At 40.5% G+C, this 16209-nt stretch overlaps 1 protein-coding gene across 1 annotated transcript in view; it reads left to right on the top strand.

The window, feature by feature from the left end:
* The window catches only part of LOC109918225 (thrombospondin type-1 domain-containing protein 4-like), a 396211-nt gene that overhangs the window by 370940 nt on the left and 9062 nt on the right, over positions 1–16209 (top strand). Inside the window, exons 10-13 of the mRNA XM_048610590.1 lie at positions 35–140; positions 1418–1651; positions 12576–12705; positions 14358–14562. Of these exons, the coding sequence (XP_048466547.1) occupies positions 35–140; positions 1418–1651; positions 12576–12705; positions 14358–14562 (675 nt within the window). The remainder of the gene's footprint in view (positions 1–34; positions 141–1417; positions 1652–12575; positions 12706–14357; positions 14563–16209) is intronic.

Here is a 16209-nt window from a genome sequence, read left to right as displayed (position 1 = left end):
TTCACAGTTTTCTTTGTCTTTTCATCTTTTCCAGATGATATATCAACAGGCAAATCCTAAGGTGCAGTATGAATATGTTTTACCAACTGATAACGTTGTCAACAGCCATTCACTAGCCCATACAGCAGATGAACACTTAGGTAAAATCTTATATCCTTTGTGCCAAGATCATGTTGCCAATAGAACATTTCTTTAATATACCACTCTATATCATGACCATACGCCACTCTGCCTCATGTACCATATGCCACTGTACACCATGAACCATGCATCTCTCTACCCCAAGTACCATGTGCAACTCTGCACCAAATGCCATAAGTAGACCTGCAGGATGATTGGTTACTCGGCCATTTCAAGGGGCAGTTAAGATTCAGCCACACTGGAGGGTTCATTATTTGAAATAGAAGGATAGGCACTCACAAAACAGAGAAAACAGCTCGGGTACTCAGCATCTGTGAAACCTAAAAAAAAATTAAAAGTGAAACTTTGCCAATATGGGAGGTTGTTCCTCCTGAATTAGCTTATTAATGCCGAACCAACATCTCACAATAAGTCAGTATGATAAAATGGCAGAATTAGTGCAATAGAATTGCAGTAAGAAAGGTCATAGTCATCATCTTTTGTGGCTGTTGCTTTGGAGGTATCTGGATCCAAGGAATGGTCATTGGTTGGTTTCAAACTGTTTAAAGACTATTTGGAAATGACCACAGGGGTGGGGTTTGAGCCAAGGTCACCCAGATCTTGAAGAGATGCCATCCATAAGGGCCATGAGTAGCACATGATCAGTTGGTTGGCATTTGTGCGAGTGACAGTTGTATATCATCACCTAGGCCAGTCCAGGCAGTAACCAACACAGCCTCTGAAAGACCTCATTGCTCCTTGATAAGTGGAGATAGTCTATATGTTCCATGATAATTTTGCAGTTAACTTTTAGTTTTGCTCTTTTTTTTCGTTTGTTTTTCAGTCTGTGAATAGATAATTTTTTAGAGCTGTTTCTATCAGAGAGCTTTACCAAGTCCAAATTGTAGAGAAAACGTGCATTAATCTCTGAGTAGCCCTTCAGTTCCTTTATTTTTCAACTTTGTCACAGGTAAAGCCTTCATTCCATCTCCTTTCCTGTAGGAAGAATATGAGAACTGACATGTTACAAAGGCAGATGTAACAATTTCAAAATATTCAGCAACCATGGACTGGAATTTACTTCGGGTTTCTCCTCCCCTAACCTCACCAACAGTGCAGTCAAAATTCAGTTAACCTGGCCATTTCCATCATTGTTACAGTGGCAAAACAGGAGCAGTTCAGAAGAAATTGCAGCTGCTCCCCCCCTGCTTCCACTAGGCCTCTCACTTAGCTACACCACTTCGCATTTTGATTGCTGTTTGCAATGTAAAATTTGAAACCTCTCCATCCATTGCAGGAGAGGCCTTTAATGGTCAGTTGTCATATGGTGCCGATGGTGACGTGTACGTTCTCCGTGAAAGAGAGGCGGAAAACTTTGTCAGTGGAGTCCATGCAAACCAACTGCAGTCCAGAAAGTACCAAACGAGCCCTGGAGAAGTGTTACACTCCTGGGGAGAGGGGCCAAGGAAAAAGAGGGAATTCAATTGGAAACAAATTGGAAGCAGTGAATGCACCGTGTCGTGTGGAACTGGTAAGATGTCCCAAATTTAATTATCTGGTAGCCTAACCAAGTGAGATGAGATCATTTTGCTCTAAGGCATCACACGTCTGATCCAACAAGATTGACTGTTCACTTGCCCAGGAATAAGTGAAGCCATCAGTTGTTGGCTAGCCTCCTTTGCACTGTGTATGAACTTTGCTATCTTCTTCAAGTATTCCATCATGCCATCTGTCTTTCTTTGACCTAAACTTTTAAAGCAGTTTGCACTACAGGATAAAAATGCAGAAAAATGCAAAAATGAAATGAATATTTTTCCATCTGGGAAATAATTGCATTCTATAAATGTATCATTATTAAATAAAATTATTTACATTATCCTCTTGTAATTGTGAAAGGGAGGTAAGCACCAGTTAATATTGAACCTAGGCTTGTTTTCAAAAATTTGATATGATCTTGGAGATTTCTGAGTGTTGAGCTGAATTGATTTATTCCAATTATCAGCAAATTATTTTGTGCACGAGTAATACATGCATATTTTCTCCAGAAAGAACTACAGTAATTGTTTTCAAAGCAGCACATATTATATTCACCAACAACATTTTAGCATGGAATGATATGCAGCATAGGCTGGGGAGTGTATATATTGCAAAGACTGAGACATTTATAGTTATGTGGGACAGACTGGATAGACCAATCTTGTCCCACCCATCATTGGTCATCTGTTAGTGTGTTCATGTTTAATTCTTTGTTTGAAATCTTATGTGATTTCCTCAAGAATTAAATACTGTTTCTCTTCTGCAAGAGTGTACTGACCGACAACTCCTAGAGTGAAATATTGAATCATGCACAAAAACCATAAACTGTAATAAAAACAGAAAGCACTGGAAAAACTCAGTAGGCCTGGCAGCATCTGTGGAGAGAGAAACAAAGGGGAATTACATAACTGCCATTCTTAGTAGTGGAGTAATTTGTCTGGTTAATTCCAGTGAGAACTTATCCTTCAAGCTAAATATTTAAGCACCTCCCCCTCCATTCCAAACACCTTTGTTTTCCCTCTCCACGATGCTGCTAGATCTGCTGAGCTTTTCTAGCACTTGTTTTTAATTCCATTTCGCCATCATCCACATTAGTTTGCTTCTTTAAAATATGTGATAAAACTTACGTATGTATTTTATTAAAGAGGTATGTATTTATTTGTAAAGGTTTCAGCCAACCAGAATGTTACCAAAAGTCAAGGTCCAGTCCATAACAACTAACTTCATTTAAATATTTTGAATCTAAAAATTATTGGCCTCAAATACTCAGTGGATTTTGAACTACTGGAAATTACATCCAAACAGTTGGCCCCAACCCACACAGTTAGAAAAATTGAACCACTTTACCTTTTAAAATGTTCTAAATCCACAGTTACAATTACCCTCCTGTGTGTATCACTTTTGTTCTGTCAATGGGAATCTTCTATGATATTGTTCATGATAAGTTAGAAACCACAGTCACCCTCTTGCCTGTCTTCATATTGCTGATTATACGGAGGGAATTTTATTCTGTAATCTAGCCTCAGTTTCTTGTACTGTTAGCTTAAACATAGCGGGGAGCCGAGGCTTGAGAATGTGAGAACTGTGAGTACTTGTTCCAAACTTCCTGTTTTCCAGAGTAAAATTAGGAGTGTTGGCAGAGTTCTGGTACTCTGAGGCTTTCTTAATGCTACAATAGCCAATATAATTATTAGGATTTGCACATTCTTAACCTTCTGAAATGGTGAAGGTGTGCATCTACAGATTTATTTGAAATACTTTATAATCTGCACAAAATAATAATGCTGAATTTCGGATTGTGTGTCTCTTCACTTGTTCTGTGTTCTGTAAGCCAGGATGTCCAAGGTGATTTCTTCAACTAGAGCCTCGAGCCTGTCCCTTACTATATATGATGATAACGATAAAACTTATGAGACAAAGTAGGCCAATCAGCCCATCAAGTCTGCTTCACCATTCAATGCGATTATGATAACCCTCAACTCCACATTTCTGCCTTTTCCCCATTACTCCTGAGAGTCTTACTGATTAAAAAATCTGTCTATTTCAGCCTTGAATATATTTAATGACTCAGTCTCAACAGCTTTCTGTGGCAAAGAATTCCACAGATTTACAGCCCTCCGAGAGAAGAAGTTCTTCCCTAACCCCTGTTTTGAACTGAGATTATGCTGTCTGGTCTTAGACTCTTCCTCCAAATGAGAGACAATCTTTTCACATCTATCCTGTCAAGGACTTTAGGAATCTTGTATGCTTTTTTAATGATAGCTGATAACAAACCAGATTTACATTGAGTTCAAATCTCACCATCACAGAATTTGAACCCATGTTCCCACTAACCTGAATTGCTGGACTACTACCCAGCAACATTACCGCTATGCCACCACCTCTCCTTAAATCGTGTATGTTTTTTTTTTCAAATTTAACCTATTTTTCCTAATCAACCTGTTCAGGGATGTTATTGCATACCTCTGGAGCAGGTGGGACTTGAACCCAGGTTTCTCAGTTCAGAGACAGGGACACTACCACAAGACCCCAGCCAATCCTGTATGTTTCAACACAGGTTAAGATCAGGTATAAGCCTTTTGACTCCTCGGGCCTGTTGTGCTATTCAATCAGATCGCAGCTCATCTGATTGTGGCCTCAATTCGACATTCCCGCCTATTCCTGATAACCTCCTATTCCCTTGTTAGTCAAGAATCTATCTCTATTTGTCTTTTAATATAACTCTGCCCCCACACACTTTCTGGGGAGAAGAGTTCCAAAGAGACATGAATCTGTGAGAGAAGAAAAATCTCCTTATCCTTGTCCTTTTTTTTTAAGCTATGTTCCCTAATTCTAGTTTCTCCCACAAAGGGAAACACCCCCCGTAGTATGTCCTCTCAGGATCTTGTATATGTTTCAGTAAGATCACCTCTCATCCTTCTAAACTCCAATGGATATGGGCTAATCTGTCTTCATAAAATAACCCCCCACACCACCACAACCCCACCCAGGCCCAATCTCAGTTGAGCAAACCTTCTTTGAACTGCTTTTACTGTATTTACATCCATTCTTAACAAAAAAGACTGTAAACAATACTCTAGATGTGGCCCCATCAACACTCTGTAGCTGTGACAATGCATCCTACTTTTATATGTCATTTCCCTTGCAATGAACAAAAGATTCTATTTGCCTTCCTGAACACTTTGTGTTCCTGCAGACTAGCTTTATACAATTCACATACCAGCACACCCAGATCGTTCGATTCTTCAGAATTCTGCAATCTTTCTCCATTTAAATAACATGCTGATTTTCCGTTCTCACCTTAAATAATTATTCATTTAGGTACTCTCCTCCAGCTCTGCGCTATTCCCTTGAATTCAATATTAGGCAAACAAAAGGAGTAGTTGTAATTTAAAGAAAGACTTGCATTTATATGGCACCTTTCAACTTCAAAACATCACATACCACTCAGAGCCAATGAGGTAATTTTGATATATACTCACTGTTGTATTATAGGAAACCTGGCAGTTAATGATAATGCACAGCAAGCTTACACGGACATCAATGTGATGACAACAAGATACTCTGTTTTTGTGAAATTGATTGAGGGATAAATATTGGCCAGAAGACTGGGGATAACTCCCTGCGTCTTCTTAAAGTTCATGTAATAAAAATTTTTAATGTTCACCTGAGCGGGCAGACACAGCCTGAGTTTAATATCTTGTCTGAAAGACAGCGCTTTCAACAGTGCACCGCCCTCTTGGTGTTGCACCAAAGTGCCAATCTTTATTTTTCTGCTCAAGTCCAGAACTGAAGAACTTGAATTAATATTTACACAAAGAACAGATGTGAGTCTAATCTCAGGAATGTGCTACGATATGGAATGATTGAGATGAATTCCACAGGTGTATTGAAGGGGAAGCTAGATCAACATACGATAGAAAAAAAGCAATAGGATATGTTGATAGGGGGTGAGATAAAATAAACTAGGAGGACGCGCTTCTGGAGCATGAACATCAGCATAGGGTAGCCCATGTGTAATGTATAAAGTCTGTAGCTCATCTAGGTGCTGGGATTTCAGGTGTACATTGCAGCTAGGGTACACCATGTATTGAATATAGTAATGCATGATCAACAATGGCCCAAGTTTTCTGATTAACATCAGAACCGCTATGTTTGATGCTGATCAGTCTGATCTGTCCGCTCACCTGATTGGGTTTAGAAGATCCATCTTCTAACGTAGCAAGTCAGAACAAGCCTCTCAGCACAGAAATCCATGCAATTATTTAAGTAAACTACTCTTGTAAACAGACAGACATCTGCTTCATGAGATTTCACAATGACATTGGTGAGAGCACATCTGGAGTACTGTGTATAGCATCGTTCTCCTTATTTAGGGATAAATGTAAATGCATTGGAAGCAGGTCAGAAAAGGTTTTTTAAGAATAATCCTTGGAAGGTTGTGTCATGAAGGAGAGTCGGACAGTTTAAGCTTGTATCTGCTGGAGTTTAGATGAATCAGAGGTGATTTGGTTGAAACATTTAAGATTCTGAGGGGTCTTTAACAGGTAAGATGTAGAGAGGATGCTTTCTCTTCTGGGAGAATCTAGAACTATGCGCCACTATTTAGAAACAAGGCACCATTCATTTAAGACCGATGATGATGATGATGATGATGATGATGATGATGATGATGATGATGATGATGATGATGATGATGATGATGATGATGATGATGATGATGGGTGGCATGGTGGCTCAGCAGTTAGCACTGCTGCCTCACAGCATCAGGGACCTGGGTTCAATTCCAGCCTCAGGCAGCTGTCTGTGTGGAGTTTGCATATTTCTCCCCCCATCTGCATGGGTTTCCTTGGGGTGCTCCAGTTTCCTCCCACAATCCAAAGATATGCAGATAAGGTAGATTGCCAAGGGATGTGCAGGCTAGGCAGATTAGCCATAGGGAAATGTGGGGTTAGGGAGGTGGGATGCTCCTGGAAGGGTTGGTGTAGACTTGATTGGCCAAATGGCCTGCTTCCACACTGTAGGTGTTGTATGATCTACTTCTTTTCTCTCGCAAAAGGTCATGAGTCTTTGAAACTGTCTTCCTCAAAAGATGGAAGCAGAGTTTTTGAATATTTTCGAGGCAGAGGTAGAAAGATTCTTGATAAGCAAAGGGGTTTAAGAATCAAGGGTAGGCGACAAAGTATATTAATCAGATCAGCCATGAGCAGACGCTAGAGGCCAAATGGCGTATCCCTGCTCTTAGTTCATTTGTTTGAGGATATGAGGGAGACCATTTTGGACTGAGATGAGGAGAAGTTTCTTCACTCAGGGAGTGGTGAACCTGTGGAATTGTCTGCCACAGAAAGCAGTTGAAGCTAAAACATTGACTGTTTTCAACAGGGGTTGAGGTCTGGTTCTTATAGCCAAGTAGATCCAAGCATATGGGAGAAAGCAGGAACAGGGTACTGAGTTGGATGGTCAGCCGTGATCATAATGGATGGCACAGCAGGCTCAAAGTGCTGAATGGCCTGCTCCTGCTCCTATTTTATACGTTTTCTGTGTTTCTGTGTTTCTGTGTTTGGATGTTTGCATCTGCCATGGCTCAGTGGTTCCACAGGGCTGTTTCGTCCAACGTTTTGGCTTCACATCATTTTCAGGGAGTTTCATGAGGGTTTCCCTCATGGGTCGTGGTGACTTTTCTAATGGGAACTCCATTCCTCACCTCATTAATTGTACGTCCAGGATCCATGTGCTCTTCTCATTGAATCACGTGGGCACAGAAGTGGTAGTTGCTCACCCTTGCATTGATGTTGCTGCAACCCCCCTGTGCAATGCTGACAACCATGACAAGCTTCCTGGTTTTCTGCCTGCGCTAAGAAGCAAATCAAGGCAGAGAAGCTTAAAGTGTCCAAATGAATACGACGTGAGTGAGTGCTAAGAAAACAAGCTAAGAGGCCTGAGGTGCATCTTCTGCAGATGTATGGGATGGATGTGCACTCCTGCATCCAGAGCAACTCAGCAATAGTGTTGTAATGTGAGGTGTCAGTGAGTTCCAAACTGTAATAGTGAAGAGCTGAAATATGTTCCGGTTTAGTCTGAGAACAGCCCTGATAATGTGGTGAGGCTGGCGTTTTGCCGACACCAACTTCCGTGGACGAAGGGTAGAGGCAATCACTGCCTGTGGAGCATGCCGTAAGATTTTGGAGAATGAAGCTGAACATTGAGTTGCAGAGAAGTGACTGGTAAGCTATATCCATGCCAGTAACTACTCTGATATTCAAGTCAGGAATTGGGTACCTGGACAAATCATACATTGCAAAGAACTGAGGCAAGATTAGCTAATAATAAGAGGCAAATACATGGAAATAAGATGCGTGCTGCATACAAGTGAGATTCCCTTAAAGGGAAAACCAACTTCTTGTTTCTGGGTGTTGAGAATTTCAGTTTTTCATTTTCATCATACTTCCCCAAACTTCTCAATCAAGAGCTGTGAAAGTTCTGCCAATTCTCACCTCTGAAGCAGAAGATCATTGTTATCTATCTCGTACTGTTTGTGGGACCTTGCTCTGTACAATTCGGTCTCTATATTGCCCTGTTTTACAACTGTGGCTACATCTCAATTGGCTTTGAAGCATTTTGCAATGTTCTAACATCATAGAAGGTACTATATACATGCAATTTCCTTCCTAACTATCTCTTAATTAGCTAGATATTGGCAAGTGTCATCTTCACTGCAAAGAGTTACTTGAGGAGTCTGCATTGAGAATTTAGCTTCATATTTTACATTTTACTAATGAGTAAAGCAGGATTAAAGCAACATGTTTACGGTTATAACTATATTTGAGGTAAACAATCCTCCATGATTAGGATTTTGGAAAGTGTTTTCACCTGAGATTATTAAAGAAGGTGTACAAATGACAGTTTTATTTTGTTTTGAAATTGCAACATACGGTCAATAAATTGCCTTCCTGTCTGCGATAGCTAATCAAAACCAAACTGGAATGCCTTATGTGAGTTCATGTTCCATATTTCTTGCATCATTGTACATGTTATCCTCATTGAATCCTTCCTTCTTTCCTTGGCCTATCCGCTAAATTTGCCCAGAATTCTCTGTTTGCCAACTCCCCTCCATACATCTCTCATACACATAGCTGGCTGTCACCAGCAAATTTTACCACATTACAAGATAGATCTCTGCGTTATTCTTTATGAGTGGTGTGAACAGTACAGGAACCACAATAGCCCTCTTCAGAATTGTAGACACCACACCTCTTGAACTTTCCTTTTCCATTATCACTGTCTACACCCCCACCTGTTTTTTTTTCTCTTTCAGCCAGCTGGCTAATTTGCCATTAACTCCCTCAGTTTATTTTCTTGAAAGACTTCACCGGTGCAGTTTTATCAAATGACTTCTGACAATCAAAGTAACTCATCTCCGTTGGGTATTCTGTGAGCTGGTGGGAGGAGGGAACCTTATGGAACTAATGTGTGAAATTATCTCCACTTTAAAACTGCTTTGAGAGCATCAGCAGGACCTGATCCTGCTTGTGGTGGACGGGCACATGATCTTATGGGAGGGCATTTGCTGTCCACGTAAGGACAACAAGCAGGACATGGTTACTGGATAACCATTGAGAGAGCTGGCAAGGGGCACCAGTTGCCACTCCCCCTGGGAGGAGAATTTTGGTGAGAATGCTGGTGAATATTGGCCCTGCAGTTACACCAGGGAACATTTCATCAGGAACTCCATGTCACTTTTTTAAGTTGGGGTGTTTGCCCATTTATTTTAAACCAGCTAAATAATGCTTGGGGGAAGGATTCTGAATTTCAGATGCCGATGTGCTATTTGAGAGACAACGAGAATAATATTCACCCTCAATGCCTGGGAAGTGAAGTGGATCCAACTGGATCATCTCTGAAGCAACGACTGATAAACAATCGGCTCTTTCAGATTTCAATAGGGTAGTAAAAGTGGAAAAATTATCCTCTGGATCTTTGCATCTTGCTAGAGCATGGAAGAACCCTACGGTAGGGCTACTTCTGTTGTCAAGCTAGTACCACCTTGAATGTAGAGAAGTCATAACTATCCCTGGCATCTGCAAACAGCCTCATCAGAGAACAATGTAGTGAAAGACAACCCTGAGCACTTATTAAACATAGTTTGGCATGCAGTCTGCTGGAACAGAATTTTGTGGATGAAATTGCCAAACTAATCAAATGCCATTGCAGGGGGAGAAAAATTCTCTGTAATAAAAAGGCAGGTTAAGTGCACCACTCTTACAAGTAGGATCAATAGGCACTCTATAATATGAGATATAATTTTACATTTTCAGGATGACTGCCTTTCATACTGTGCATCCTTCGCATTTTCTGAAACAATGTACCTGGTCAAACGGTGCCAGAAAAGCAGCCAGTGCTTTTTAATAACTGGTGATCTCTCTACTTGCCCCGTGCTTTAATAAATCATTGCAAAATACCTGACAGAAAGGTGACCCACAAAAGAATAATGGCACTGTTTGTATTTGGTCCTCAAAGCATAGTGTTTTACACAGCACATGCTGCATTGCTAAAATTTGAAAGCAACACTCGAAGGGTGGGCACAGGGTTAACAACTCTTAAAGCAGGAAGCATAGCGAGGCCTAGTGGTATTATGGCTGGCCTGTTAATCCACAGATCCAGATAATGTTCTGGGAACCTGGGTTTGAATCCCGCTACGGCAGATGGTGGAATTTGAATTCAATAAACATCTGGCATTAAGAATCTAATGATGACCATGAATCCATTGTCAATTGTTGGGAAAAACCCATCTGGTTCACTAATGTCCTTGAGGGAAGGAAACTGCCATCCTTACCTGGTCTGGCCTACATGTGACTCCAGACCCACAGCAATGTGGTTGACTCTTAACTGCCCTCTGGGCAATTAGGGATGGGCAATAAATGCTGCTTAGCCAGCGATGTCCTCATCCCGTGAATGAATAAAGAAAAAAAAATCAGAGCCAACATTTAGGAGTACCAGATAGAAAATGTCATCTCGAGTGTGAAATTTGTACCAAAATGTCATTCAGATGAGACATTAAACCGATAATTTCCCTGCCCTGTCAGGTAGACTCAAAGGATCATATGTGTCCTGACTATTATCCATCTCCCAATCAACATTACTAAAAAAAATCCAGTCATGACTGCTTTGCTGTTTGTGGGTCCCTGCTGTGTACAGATTAGCTGCACGTTTTCTATATATTATAACAGTGACCACAGTTCAAAAGTTCTTTGTTCATGGTATTCTGTTTTGGGACATCCTGTGGGTTTGATAGGCATTAGTTAAATGCAAGTCTTTCTTATTTATCAAAAGTTAGTTTAAATGTATAACTAAATTCATATATATAAATTAACCAACCATAAATGGAAAGTTAAAATTCTATTAAATAATTATATTAATGGATTCCTGTTAATATTTTTAACTGGTGTACTTAGCTATGCAATACCTAATTGGTTGCACTTCAGATAACTTATTCATTCTGACTATGTAGGAAGTACCTGACTGTGAACAAGAATTGCACACTGAAAGCAACTCCAAATTGATAAAATGAACTTCGTGTGAAATATTGCAAGGTCTGCAAACTAAAACTGGACAAATATTCTGGGGAACCATTAGCAAGGCAGTACTTCCAACATTATATCAATGACTACCTGACAACAATGTACATCAATGTGCATTAGCCTAGCCACATATCAACGACCAATTCCCCCAATAAAATCAAGATCTTTCCTTTTGTACCTATTTGTGCAAGTTAGTAAGTCTGGAGAAAGTGAAACTGACCCAGCTGTGACTTTTTTATGAAATGACAAAATTCTGACTGGTGGGTCAAACAATGTCAAATAAATTGGAGCAATGAAAAAAAAATTCACTATATTTCAGTGACCTGAGGATTGCGTGCATATACGTTACAGTGAACGCATTGAGCAGTGATCAGTGCAGCATGACGCACACTTCCTACTCTCTAATAACAAGACCATTACATCTGGCGGTTCAGAGTTTGCCCATATTTTAATCCCTTGAGATAAGGTGTGTTTGTTCGATGGCAACAACATTATTACCTACTTCCACTGATCAGATATTACTCCATATTAAATGAGCCAGCCATTACCTTTACATAGTGGCTCATTTTAGACAAGTTCACATTGGCAATAGAGAGCATCACAATAACATGTAAGAAATCTGGGCATGTAGCGCTCAATTTTCCAGCTTTAAAAACTGATTCTCAGAAAACCAGAATAAATGCACTTGAATGTCCATTTTATGCTCTGCCAATAGCATAGACTTAGTAAATCATGCTGCAACAAGAGTTGGCCATTCAGCCTCTCAAGTTTGTACCAGCATTTAATAAGTCTTAACTCCATTTGCCTGCCTTGGCTCCATAACCTTCAACACTGTTACCTGACCAAAGGTACGCCTATATGGTATAAAGTTGTCTGAAATCCCATCAAAACAATAATACATTGCCTGCAGTGCAACTGAGCCTACTCTTAGGGTGGCACAGTGGTTAGCACTGTTGCCTCACAGTATTAGGGTCTCCAGTTCAATTCCACCCTCAGGTGACTGTCAGTGTAGAATTTGTACATTCTCCCCATATCTGTGCTGGTTTTGTCTGGGTGTTCTGGTTTCCTCCCACAATCTAAATATGTGTAGGTTAGGTGGAGTGTCAGAGTGTCAGGGATGTGCAGGCTGGGTGGATTAACTGTGGTAAATTTTGAGTAACGGGGATGGATGGGATGCTGTTTGGAGGGTTGGTATAGACTGAATGGCTCCTGCCTATACTGTAGGGATTCTAAAACAATGCATTTTGTTGGTCATTTAATCAGCACAATTGTATTATCATTATACATGTCGAGGTAGTAATTTCCTTCCAATTAATACTAACATCTTCTTTTGCTTTACAGGAAGCCGTGCTCTTATTTTCAAATGTGTTAACAGGAATACACATGAAGAAGTATCTGATAACCTGTGTGAAACTGCAATGAGACCAACACCAGATGAAGAAGCCTGTAATATCCAGCCGTGCCCAGCCTAGTATGTTCACAGAGACTACTAGCTTTGTCATCCAAATTCTCCTGTGGAAACACCCACATTACATTTGTCTGGTGTTGGTCTGAGAGGACAAATGCTGTGTAATCTCACACACACACACACACACACACACACACACAGAATGAAGCTTTGTGTTTAAATGGAACATTTCATAAGCCTGAAACAGCCAGTGTGCAGTCCCTGCAGAAATGGATGCAATTTGGATACAGGCCAACCAGGGGCCAACAGAAACAGAAACTTAATCAAAGCCCCAAGAAGCTATGAAATTGTGCTGTAATAACAAGTAATCACTGGAGATTGAATACATTTAGTAAAAAAATAGTGAGGTCTCCAGAAGCTGTGTTTTCTGGTTGAGCATGTTACAAACATTGCTCTATATTGGCATTATCAAATGTCAATGGGCATGAAATTTCTTTGGATTCATTCATAAGATGTGGGCATCTCTAGCTAGACCAGCATTTATTGCCCATCCCTTATTGCCCTTGCAAAAGTGGTGCCAGCTAAAATTGTGCAGTCGGCATGGTAATTGTATTGTTCTGATGTTTTTTATGAGGATGTTTTATCTTTAAGGTGAGAATTGTTAGAGTACATTGTATGTGGGGAAACATGAACTGTCCTCATTGACACTTCACAGCCTAGGGGCAGAATTAAAGCCCCTTCTCATGTGATCCCAGTAAAATAGTTCATCCCTAGCCACTGATTTGCTGATTGTAAAGATTTCATTTCCCATACCAGCCTGAAATGAAAATAGTTTGAAGGCACATTTCCTCCTGCGATTTTTATATATTTTTTAATGAAAATCAGGAACAAAAATCCCCCATCAATCCAAAATCCCATTAACACTTTTTTTGTTTGAAAAAAAAACAGTTTTAAATGAGCTGCCTGGTAGTTTCCATCTCTGTGCACTGTTTGTATCACTCAGCAGGAGTCACTGAAAAAGCACCAGGAATGAGAAAGGCTCCTTCCTCCACTTTGAAAATTGCAGGTTTTGTGAATGTTCAACATAACCTGGGGGTGGAATCCCACTGGCTTTTCCCCATCATCTACAGTAATTTCAGTAGAAGAGCTGCTGAAAAGCAGGAAAACTGGCATAAATGATGGCTGAGTAGGAGAATCCCTGTGGAAATCTCTCATTCCCAGTGAGCTTAGAAAATAACAGCAATGTGCTTGAACTAAATGGGTTCATTCAGTGGAATAGCTTTTTGAATCAAGGACATTCAGTTTTAAAAGCCTTTTCTCTGATGCTCTTACTCCTCATTCACTGTTTTTGAATGACTTAATCAGTATCTCTTCAGGTGGTTGTAAATTCTGGAGGATGTCTTGAGGTCATAAAAGGTGCTGTTTCAATGCAAGTCTACCTATCCCGTCTTTCTTTTGTTTTAATTAACTTTCTTCCTCGATGTTTACATGAGGACTGTACTCTGCAAACATCACTAGGCAAATGTGTGCTGGGATATTACAAAAGTGTGTTCAGATAGTGATGTGCATTTGCGCTAAGATAGCTTCTTTCCCTCTTTAGTTATACTCATTTTTTATCTTTGATGATCATAGAATTGTGAGAAGTGTATTTCTTTACATAGTTCCTGATTGTGAGGGGGGCATTAACATATCGAACATTATTGCTTTTGTCAAAGCTGGGACCTGGGAGAATGGTCAGAATGCAGTAAGACGTGTGGACCTGGAATACAACATCGGCAGGTGCTTTGTAGACAAGTTTATGCCAACCGGACTACCACGGTTCAACCTGAGCGATGCCAGCACCTGGAGAAACCTGAAACAACCACGACCTGCCAACTGAAAATCTGCAGTGAGTGGCATATCAGGACAGAATGGAGTGAGGTAAATGCAACCCATGGACAACATGGCTACATCAGCTGGTATAAATAGTGGCCACGCCAGCTTGAGCACCAGACACTGTATCAATCTGATTTCTGTAGAATATGACAACAAGGGAACATAAGAAACAAGAGTGGGCCATTCAACCCTTCAAGCCTGCCCCACCATTCTGTAAGATCATGGCTAATCAACCCCAGATATCAACACCACTTTTATGCCACCTCCTCATAGCCCTCAACTCCTCAATATTTTAAAAAGTCCATCTACCTCTACTTTAAATACTTTCAGTAATCTATCCTCTACAACTCTCTGGGGTAGAGAATTCCGAATATTCAGTACCATCTGACAAAATAGAATTCTGCACACCCTAAGGTGGATTCCCACTATCTCCTCATCTGCAGTAATTTCAATGGAAGAGCTGCGGAGAACATTGAGGAAGAAATTATTTTGCATCTCAGTTTTAAATGATTGTCCCCATATTCTATAACTACATGCCCTAGTTCGGGACTGTGCCACTCCCCCACTGGTGGAAACACCCTCTCAACATCTACCCTGTTAAACCCCTTCAGAATCTTGTATGTTTCAATATGATCACCCCCTGCTAAACTCTAATGAATAAATGTCTAACATTTGCCATTCTTGAAAAGTCAACCCCTTCATTCCAGGGAACCGAAGTTGAGGACTAATGAAGGAACCAATTTAGATATGTCCTTGGCTGTTACTTGTCAGAAGAACAGGACAAAAAAAAAACATATCCAATTACGAAATTACTTGGAGAAAACTAAGAAACCATTACTCGTGAACTCAACATCTCTTAGGAGCTTCACCAACACGATCACGTGCTTCCCCGCTCTAACTCCACAATTTACCTTGACACTGGTCTGTCTGGTCTTTGTTTTGAGGGCTCAATTCAATCAGCTACAGCAGGATGCCTGTTTGACAGCTGCCTGTTAGCCTGTCAGATTTCAATTCAGAACTATGAGTGGGTCACTGGAATGGTGGTCAATCAGCTCTAACTCCAAAAAGTAATCTCTCAAAAGGGCAAATAGTTGGGAGAGAAATCAAAACAATTGAGCATTGCTGAAAAGAGACACACTGTCGAAGCTCCTCATTTTGTACTCATCAGCACAGCTGCATGAATGCCAAATTTCATGGGAAACAAAAATTTAGACTGCTTGAGAAAAAGGTGCTGATTGGTTGGCAAGTGCACTCTAATTTGTCAAGAAATTGCCATGGAGAATACACCAATCTGTGCTTGCAAAACATAGAGCATAGTGTCCAATATTAGATGTCATTCTGTGATTGGACAGACATTGTCGAACAAATCTGAGTGTGTCAAGAATTACACAAACATCCAATTTAAGATTACCAATGTGGCTCACTTCATTGTGTTAGAAGCTATACATATTCAGATGCAGGACCTGAAACTCTGCAGGAAACTTGTCCAGGCATTGTGCCTTTTTCAATTAGACAAAAGCTTGAGAGACAACTGTTCCCTGGTGCATTCCTAATTGCAACACATCAACCAAGAACAAAGAACAGAGGAAATTATAATACAGGAACAGGCCCTTTGGCCCTCCAAGCCTGCACCAACATGCTACCTGTCACAACTAAAACCCCCTACCCTTCCGGGGACTGTATCCCTCTATT

Source organism: Rhincodon typus, chromosome 1 (assembly GCF_021869965.1).
Source record: "Rhincodon typus isolate 14 chromosome 1, sRhiTyp1.1, whole genome shotgun sequence".
Taxonomy (NCBI): domain Eukaryota; kingdom Metazoa; phylum Chordata; class Chondrichthyes; order Orectolobiformes; family Rhincodontidae; genus Rhincodon; species Rhincodon typus.
The sequence above is the reverse complement of the archived record's forward strand: the minus strand, read 5'-3'. Positions and strand labels throughout refer to the sequence as shown.